We start from the raw sequence: 9,972 nt of genomic DNA on the forward strand, positions 1-9,972 counted from the left end.
GAGTAAGAGCGCTGTAGTTGAAATACAAGAAGAGTGCACTGAGAACAGGAGGGAGGAGGGGCCCTGCTCTAAGGAGCTTACAATCTAGAGGGAGGGGGAGACAGACAGGTGACATGAGGTGCAGGTAAGGAAACCTGAGGCAAGAAGTGAGCATGGCAGGACACGAGGCAGCAGGTAAAGAGAATGGACAAAGTAGTCCTCTCTCTCCTCCTATCCTCCTCCTCCCCCTCCCCCTGCACCCTTGACCCCTAACAGCTTTGCACCGTGGGCCATGCCACAACACACCCTGCTAGGGGCAGAAAGCATGCAGAGTGAATAGGGAATGCACAGGATTGAGGAACCATGGCTCTGGTACAGAGATTGGTTCAGTAAGGAGTTCATTGTCCTGGCTGTGCAGACTGTAGGTGATGCTGGGTCAGGTTACTCACTGCAGAATGCTGGATTTTCAGTGGATAAAGTTTACTTTCATGTCCTTCTCAGTTCCTCCGGTATTTCTTTATGTAGTTGTTCAATGTTTGTTCAACTGTTTCTTTAACTGTTCAGATGCTACCCTTAGTTAACAACACCCTTTGCTAAAACAGCCAGCTGCCTTGCTTCTAACCCTACAGAAATACTATCCCAAATTAAGAGCAAGGCCAGACCATTTGCCCACCTGATTGAAATGCTAATTGTACAGAGATCATAAACTAGCCTGATTGGCCAGCCAAGAGGTATGCTAATATTGGCTTGCTTACAACCTTCCAATCTATACATACATCTAACAAAATACAATTATCTATTGATGTTACATACATTTACACCAAAAACAGGCCAGAAGATAATGCAGAAGCTAGGCTGGGATCTGTAGTGCAGTGGATGTGGATGTTACATACATTTACACCAAAAACAGGCCAGAAGATAATGCAGAAGCTAGGCTGGGATCTGTAGTGCAGTGGATGTGGATGTTACATACCTGTTAGATGACAAGAAATAGATGGATTAGTCCAGATTCATGCAGAATAAAACTGTTTCTTTAACTGTTCAGATGCTACCCTTAGTTAACAACACCCTTTGCTAAAACAGCCAGCTGCAAAACAGCAAGCTGCCTTGCTTCTAACCCTACAGAAATACTATCCCAAATTAAGAGCAAGGCCAGACCATTTGCCCACCTGATTGAAATGCTAATTGTACAGAGATCATAAACTAGCCTGATTGGCCAGCCAAGAGGTATGCTAATATTGGCTTGCTTACAACCTTCCAATCTATACATACATCTAACAAAATACAATTATCTATTGATGTTACATACATTTACACCAAAAACAGGCCAGAAGATAATGCAGAAGCTAGGCTGGGATCTGTAGTGCAGTGGATGTGGATGTTACATACATTTACACCAAAAACAGGCCAGAAGATAATGCAGAAGCTAGGCTGGGATCTGTAGTGCAGTGGATGTGGATGTTACATACCTGTTAGATGACAAGAAATAGATGGATTAGTCCAGATTCATGCAGAATAAAACTGTTTCTTTAACTGTTCAGATGCTACCCTTAGTTAACAACACCCTTTGCTAAAACAGCCAGCTGCAAAACAGCAAGCTGCCTTGCTTCTAACCCTACAGAAATACTATCCCAAATTAAGAGCAAGGCCAGACCATTTGCCCACCTGATTGAAATGCTGATTGTACAGAGATCATAAACTAGCCTGATTGGCCAGCCAAGAGGTATGCTAATATTGGCTTGCTTACAACCTTCCAATCTATACATACATCTAACAAAATACAATTATCTATTGATGTTACATACATTTACACCAAAAACAGGCCAGAAGATAATGCAGAAGCTAGGCTGGGATCTGTAGTGCAGTGGATGTGGATGTTACATACATTTACACCAAAAACAGGCCAGAAGATAATGCAGAAGCTAGGCTGGGATCTGTAGTGCAGTGGATGTGGATGTTACATACCTGTTAGATGACAAGAAATAGATGGATTAGTCCAGATTCATGCAGAATAAAACTGTTTCTTTAACTGTTCAGATGCTACCCTTAGTTAACAACACCCTTTGTTAAAACAGCAAGCTGCAATTCAGCAAGCTGCCTTGCTTCTAACCCTACAGAAATACTATCCCATATTGCTGCGACCTGTGTGTGTCAGTAATGTGATATTGCTGCGACCTGTGTGTGTCAGTAATGTGATATTGCTGCGACCTGTGTGTGTCAGTAATGTGATATTGCTGCGACCTGTGCGTGTCAGTAATGTGATATTGCTGCGACCTGTGTGTGTGTCAGTAATGTGATATTGCTGCGACCTGTGTGTGTCAGTAATGTGATATTGCTGCGACCTGTGTGTGTCAGTAATGTGATATTGCTGCGACCTGTGCGTGTCAGTAATGTGATATTGCTGCGACCTGTGCGTGTCAGTAATGTGATATTGCTGCGACCTGTGCGTGTCAGTAATGTGATATTGCTGCGACCTGTGCGTGTCAGTAATGTGATATTGCTGCGACCTGTGCGTGTCAGTAATGTGATATTGCGGCGACCTGTGCGTGTCAGTAATGTGATATTGCGGCGACCTGTGCGTGTCAGTAATGTGATATTGCGGCGACCTGTGCGTGTCAGTAATGTGATATTGCTGTGACCTGTGTGTATCAGTAATGTGATATTGCTGCGACCTGTGTGTGTCAGTAATGTGATATTGCTGTGACCTGTGTGTATCAGTAATGTGATATTGCTGCGACCTGTGTGTATCAGTAATGTGATATTGCTGCGACCTGTGTGTGTCAGTAATGTGATATTGCGGCGACCTGTGTGTGTCAGTAATGTGATATTGCTGCGACCTGTGTGTGTCAGTAATGTGATATTGCTGCGACCTGTGTGTGTCAGTAATGTGATATTGCTGTGACCTGTGTGTATCAGTAATGTGATATTGCTGCGACCTGTGTGTGTCAGTAATGTGATATTGCTGCGACCTGTGTGTGTCAGTAATGTGATATTGCTGCGACCTGTGTGTGTCAGTAATGTGATATTGCGGCGACCTGTGTGTGTCAGTAATGTGATTTTGCTGTGACCTGTGTGTGTCATTATGTGATATTGCTGTGACCTGTGTGTATCAGTAATGTGATATTGCTGCGACCTGTGTGTATCAGTCATGTGATATTGCTGCGACCTGTGTGTATCAGTAATGTGATATTGCTGCGACCTGTGTGTATCAGTCATGTGATATTGCTGCGACCTGTGTGTATCAGTAATGTGATATTGCTGCGACCTGTGTGTATCAGTAATGTGATATTGCTGCGACCTGTGTGTGTCAGTAATGTGATATTGCTGCGACCTGTGTGTGTCAGTAATGTGATATTGCTGCGACCTGTGTGTATCAGTAATGTGATATTGCTGTGACCTGTGTGTGAAATATGTGTCACAGGTGATTGATATCAGTGTAACCTGTGTGTATCAGTAATGTGATATTGCTGTGACCTGTGTGTATCAGTAATGTGATATTGCTGTGACCTGTGTGTATCAGTAATGTGATATTGCTGCGACCTGTGTGTATCAGTCATGTGATATTGCTGCGACCTGTGTGTATCAGTAATGTGATATTGCTGCGACCTGTGTGTATCAGTAATGTGATATTGCTGCGACCTGTGTGTGTCAGTAATGTGATATTGCTGCGACCTGTGCGTGTCAGTAATGTGATATTGCGGCGACCTGTGTGTGTCAGTAATGTGATATTGCTGTGACCTGTGTGTATCAGTAATGTGATATTGCTGTGACCTGTGTGTATCAGTAATGTGATATTGCTGTGACCTGTGTGTATCAGTAATGTGATATTGCTGTGACCTGTGTGTATCAGTAATGTGATATTGCTGTGACCTGTGTGTATCAGTAATGTGATATTGCTGTGACCTGTGTGTGTCAGTAATGTGATATTGCTGTGACCTGTGTGTATCAGTAATGTGATATTGCTGTGACCTGTGTGTATCAGTAATGTGATATTGCTGTGACCTGTGTGTATCAGTAATGTGATATTGCTGTGACCTGTGTGTATCAGTAATGTGATATTGCTGTGACCTGTGTGTATCAGTAATGTGATATTGCTGCGACCTGTGTGTATCAGTAATGTGATATTGCTGTGACCTGTGTGTATCAGTAATGTGATATTGCTGTGACCTGTGTGTATCAGTAATGTGATATTCCTGCGACCTGTGCGTGTCAGTAATGTGATATTGCTGCGACCTGTGCGTATCAGTAATGTGATATTGCTGCGACCTGTGCGTGTCAGTAATGTGATATTGCTGCGACCTGTGCGTATCAGTAATGTGATATTGCGGCGACCTGTGCGTGTCAGTAATGTGATATTGCTGTGATCTGTGTGTATCAGTAATGTGATATTGCTGTGACCTGTGTGTATCAGTAATGTGATTTCTTCTACGATCCCATGGCAGCCATCACATTGGGATATCGTCCCATTCCTTGAGTTAGACAGGTTACTTTTTTCCCAGGCTCCTCCCTCTTGGGTATATATCCCTGCTCCTCCCCTCTCCTGGTGTCTTTTTTTCCTGTCTCCTTGTTAGTTAGGGCAGGAAGGTTACTTTTATTTCTGGCTCACCTTTTAGATACAGGGTTCACTCAGGGGGTTGCAGCTTGGGAGCGTGACCCTTATTAGGGTGCCTGTCCATGCCATCAGGAGCACAGTAGCGGGCGTCTGTAGCTCCTCTCTCCTTCATATCACCAGCACCAGCGCTTGCAGCGTGTACACTCTCCGGCAAGGATACTATAAACTCCAGCATGAGGCTGCTAGCGCGGACGCCGGGATTGGACTACAGGAGCCAGAATCCCTTGCGTCGCGTCTTCCTGTAGCGTACTTCCGGTTTCGGCAGTACGCGCAGAAACTACAGGACCCAGGATCCTTTGCACGATCGCGCACTTCCGGTACGCCGGCCGGCGTCTGCACGCTTCCAGCGCGCTCTGCTTGAATAAAAAGGCAACATGTCAGTATCTGCTGTGAGGCAAAGCAGCAGCAGTGGAGTTCTGACAAGCGGCTGTGAGGTAGGACAATGGGTTATTTCTGCTATCAGCATCGGTAAACGCAGCATGTGTATACATACCTTATGGGTTTTTTATGTTGCTGCAGATAGTGGTGTTGTGAGATGGATCTGCCTTCCCCCAGTAGAGGAAACAGTGCCCCTGTGAGGTGAGCCTTATGCGTTTTTGTGATAGGGAGTTTTAGAAATTTTATTTCAGATTAGTAATAGGGGTTTTTTGTTGTTATAGTGTGCCTTCTGAACCTAAGAAGAAAGTGGCTAAGAAGAAGCATACAGAAATACACTGCATGGCTTGTGATAAAGTGATTGATGCTGCACTTGACAAGACTATATGTGACAGCTGTGAACCACAGCCGGAAGTCCCTGATAATCAGTCTATAATGCTGGAAAAATTAATGGACTGGATGAAAAAGTCCTTTGTGGCCAAAGAGGAGGAACCCCAGGGGTCTAAGAGAACAAGAGACCAGGCAGAATTGGAGTATGAAGGAAATGATACCTCTGAGGAAGAGGAGGAATTTAAAGATGGTTCTGATGAGCCAGGGGAGATTAAAGAGGATACTAGAGTATTCAATTTTGAGACAGTAGAATATGTGCTGAAACATATTTATAAGTCAATGAATTATAAAGAGACTGTCACTCCCATAGAAGGGGCCGATTTATTATTTGAGGACAGATCCAAGAAGGGTCGTTCCTTCCCGGTTCATCGTGTTATGAAGGAGACTATTGTGAAGGAATGGTCAAATTTGGAGAAGAAGCAAGGGAAGTTATTCCGTATTGATAAAATGTATCCTATAAAGGATGAGGAATGTCTTAAGTGGTGTGGTATACCCAAGATAGATGCCGCAGTGGCAGAGGTAACTTCACGCACTACATTACCATTGGAAGATGGAGCCTCATTCCGGGATCCAATGGATCGGAGAATGGAAGGTTCATTAAAGAAATTGCACCTTTCTACAGCGGTATCCCTGAAGTCTGGAGTAGCGATGGCCTCAGTCACAAGGGCGGTGAGAATGTGGTGTACTACACTTCATACGGACTTAGAGGAAAAGATCTCTAGACAGTACATTATGAAGAATCTAGAGGTGATTCAAAGGGCTGTTGAATTTCTTTGTGAAATGTCTTTAGATGTGACATCCTTTGCGGCCAGATCTATGGCAGCAGGGGTAGCTGCAAGGAGGGCTCTATGGCTGCGTTCCTGGTCAGCTGATTCTCATTCAAAAAACCGTCTGGTTTCACTACCGTTTGAAGGATCATTTCTCTTTGGCACCAAGTTAGATGCCCTGATTCACAGGCTCACGGGGGGCAAGTCCCTAAAGCTTCCCCAGGATAAAAGAAATAAGTTCCCGTATCCAAGCACCTACAAGCAAACCTTTAGAGATGCCAAAGCATACAGGCCGGGCAGGCCGTACAGTCAGAGAGGCTCCTTTTCCAGTTCCAGACAGTCCTTTCGGCAGAGTTATAGGAGAGGTGGAAGACAATGACAACCAGCTACTTCCCCCGGTGGGAGCCCGTCTGGCCCAGTTTCCACAGGTATGGGACATTTCAATTCAGGACAGATGGGTACAGAGGATAATTCGAGAGGGTTATTCTTTGGAATTCAACCAGACTCCCACCGCAGATTTCTTCCAGAGGTCAAGACAACCCAGGTCGGCCTTAGAGTCAAGAGAGTTAGAAAAGATTCTAACCAATTTACTGTCCATAGAGGCAGTGGAGACGGTGCCAAAGAACCAGTGGGGGAAAGGGATGTACTCCAATCTGTTCCTCGTGGAGAAGAATACGGGGGGGTTCAGAACTATTATAGATCTGAGAAGACTGAACCGATTCTTAAAAGTGAGGAAGTTTCGGATGGAGACCATGAGAACCATTACGGCAGGAATAAGAAGAGGGGACTTCATGGTGTCCCTGGACCTAAAAGATGCCTACTATCATGTTCCAATACATCAGCTGCATCGGAAGTACCTCAGGTTTTGCATAAAAGGGAAGCATTACCAATTTACGTGTCTGCCCTTCGGCCTTGCGGCCTCTCCGAGGGTCTTCACAAAAGTGTTAGTAACTCTGGTGGCATTATTAAGAAAAAGAGGGATTCTCATTTGGCCGTATTTAGACGACGTACTCCTAGCAGCTCCATCCGAACAGATGCTCACTTACCACGTCCAGATCGTCATCGACTGTTTACAGAGGCACGGGTGGCTAGTGAATCATCAGAAGAGCCAGTTGACACCCACGCAGAGAATCAAGTTTTTGGGGGTAATAATAGACTCAAAAAGGTTCGAAATTTCACTATCAGAAGAGAGGTGCATAAAGGTCAGGGGACTGTCAGACTCAATTGCAAAGACAAGAGTGACATCCTTAAAGGAATGCTCAAGTCTACTAGGGATGATGTCTTCCACGATAGGAGTCATTCCATGGGCTCAATGGAGAATGAGGGAGTTGCAGTGGGCAATCCTACCGCTTCTAAAGAAAAGGGTCTCCGTAACAAGGAAGATAAATCTGTCTGCAGAAGCAAGAAGGTCTCTACATTGGTGGGCCAAAGAAGCTTTGGAAGACAAGGCGACATCACTACAGTCACCAAGATTCCGGTTAATCACAACCGACGCGAGTCAGCTAGGTTGGGGAGCTCATTGCGAAGGAGAGACAATTCAAGGCACGTGGAAGGCGAAAGAGAGTGCAAACTCGTCAAACTGGCGAGAAGCAGAGGCCGTATGGAGAGCGATGAGAAACTTTTCCCAGACGATCATGGGAACACATTTAAGAATCTTGTCCGACAATACCTCGGTGGTTGCCTACATAAATCACCAGGGGGGAACCAGGAGCAAGTCGCTCATGACAGTACTCTCAAGGATACTATCTTGGGCGGAAAAGAACGTGGAGTCGTTAACAGCCATTCATGTCCCAGGGGAGCAGAACATTCTGGCAGATTTCCTCAGCAGAAACAAGGTGCACCCAGGGGAATGGGAGCTGAACGGAAGAGTCTTCAGAGAAGTGATCAGCCGATTTGGGGTGCCGGAAGTAGATCTAATGGCGACACACTTAAACAAGAAGGTGAACAGATTCTTCTCCAGATACTCTCTTCCCCAGACAGCAGCGATAGATGCTTTCTCCGTCCAGTGGACGTGCAGTTTGGGGTACGTGTTTCCCCCGTTTCCACTAATTCCCAAAGTTCTAAGGAAGATAATGGACGATGGGACAGAGGTGATAGTCATTCTTCCCTTTTGGCCCCGGAGGGCATGGTTTACAACAGTGCTGAGAATGGCAGTTCAAGAACCTTGGACATTGCCGGTGGTTCCAGAACTTCTGATGCAGGGGCAGCTGTTACATCCAGATCCCGCAGGGTTAGCTTTGACGGCGTGGAGATTGAGCGGGGCCATCTGAGGCAGAAGGGTCTTTCGGACCAAGTGATTTCTCTGTTGCTTCAAGCAAGAAAGAAGATTTCGTCTGTGGCTTATTATAGGGTCTGGCGAGCGTTTCTCAACTGGAGAGGGTCAATGGAGGCAATACAAGAAGTTACAACTGCTGATGTCTTACAGTTCCTTTACAAGGGGTTCGCAGATGGTCTGGCTAATTCAACATTGAAGGTTCAGATTTCAGCCTTAAGTGTCTTATTAGAGAGAAGACTGGCGGAGGAACAACTGATTATTAGGTTCGGGAATGCGATCAAGAGGATGAGACCTCCAATTAGATCTCTGGTTGCTTCTTGGGACCTAAATCTAGTATTAAAAGCTCTGATGAATCCACCTTTTGAACCGTTAGCAGAGATCTCATTAAAGCACTTAAATTGGAAAACCGTATTTTTGGTCGCCATCACCTCAGCGAGAAGAGTCAGTGAACTCCAAGCGCTATGGGCAGAAGAGCCATATCTGAAGATTCTTCCTGATAAAATTGTTCTTAGAACCAATCCTCATTTTCTCCCCAAAGTCATTTCTGAATTTCATTTGAACCAAGAAATTTCTCTGCCAACGTTTTATCCAGAACCCAAGAATGAGGAAGAGATGGTCTTGCACAATTTAGATGTAGTAAGGAGTATTACTACTTATCTCAAAAGAACAGAGGAGATCAGGAAGGCAAAGAGTTTATTTATAATCCCTGAGGGGTCAAGGAAGGGATTGACTCCTACGAAGCAAACCATCTCAAGATGGATCAGGGAAGTCATTGTATTCGTGTACAAATTGGAGGGAAGAGAAGTTCCAGCAATTGTCACGGCACACTCCACAAGGGCTACGTCGACTTCGTGGGCTTTGAAGGCGAAGGCGTCGATAAAGGACCTGTGTGACGCTGCTACTTGGTCCTCAGTTCATACGTTTTCTAGACATTATGAAGTAAATGTGTCTGTCCCTCAATTTGGGGATCAAGTATTACATGGTGTGATGGATAATTAAAAGAATTATAACTTGACTGGGCCCTCCCGTGTATCTAGCTTTGGTATTCCCAATGTGATGGCTGCCATGGGATCGTAGAAGAAAACATCGGATTATACTTGCCGATAATTCCTTTTCTTCCTAGAGACCATGGCAGCCATTATTTGCCCTCCCTTATGTTCTTTTTTCCCAGAGAGGAAGGAGACACTCGAAAAGACACCAGGAGAGGGGAGGAGCAGGGATATATACCCAAGAGGGAGGAGCCTGGGAAAAAAGTAACCTGTCTAACTCAAGGAATGGGACGATATCCCAATGTGATGGCTGCCATGGTCTCTAGGAAGAAAAGGAATTATCGGCAAGTATAATCCGATGTTATTGCTGTGACCTGTGTGTATCAGTAATGTGATATTGCTGTGACCTGTGTGTATCAGTAATGTGATATTGCTGCGACCTGTGTGTATCAGTAATGTGATATGGCTGCGACCTGTGCGTGTCAGTAATGTGATATTGCTGTGACCTGTGCGTGTCAGTAATGTGATATTGCGGCGACCTGTGCGTGTCAGTAATGTGATATTGCTGTGACCTGTGCGTGTCAG

The 9,972-nt window shown here is 45.1% G+C and overlaps 1 protein-coding gene across 1 annotated transcript; it reads left to right on the forward strand.

The window, feature by feature from the left end:
* The first annotated feature begins 5,042 nt into the window (after positions 1–5,042).
* Positions 5,043–7,138, forward strand: LOC146024732 (uncharacterized). The gene is made up of 2 exons (XM_083155471.1): positions 5,043–5,170; positions 5,251–7,138. The coding sequence occupies exons 1-2, from the start codon at positions 5,127–5,129 to the stop codon at positions 6,500–6,502; spliced, it is 1,296 nt and encodes a 431-aa protein (XP_083011597.1). The 5' UTR covers positions 5,043–5,126; the 3' UTR covers positions 6,503–7,138.
* The last annotated feature ends 2,834 nt before the right edge of the window (positions 7,139–9,972 follow it).

The sequence above is a fragment of the Crinia signifera genome, chromosome 1 (genome assembly GCF_055691185.1).
Source record: "Crinia signifera chromosome 1, ASM5569118v1, whole genome shotgun sequence".
Lineage (NCBI taxonomy): Eukaryota > Metazoa > Chordata > Amphibia > Anura > Myobatrachidae > Crinia > Crinia signifera.

Bases quoted from the DNA above. Each gene is read 5' to 3' on its own strand.
- LOC146024732 (XM_083155471.1), top strand. From the start codon at position 5,127: ATGGATCTGCCTTCCCCCAGTAGAGGAAACAGTGCCCCTGTGAG. The intron at 5,171-5,250 runs GTGAGCCTTATG...TTGTTGTTATAG, and splicing joins GGAAACAGTGCCCCTGTGAG to TGTGCCTTCTGAACCTAAGA.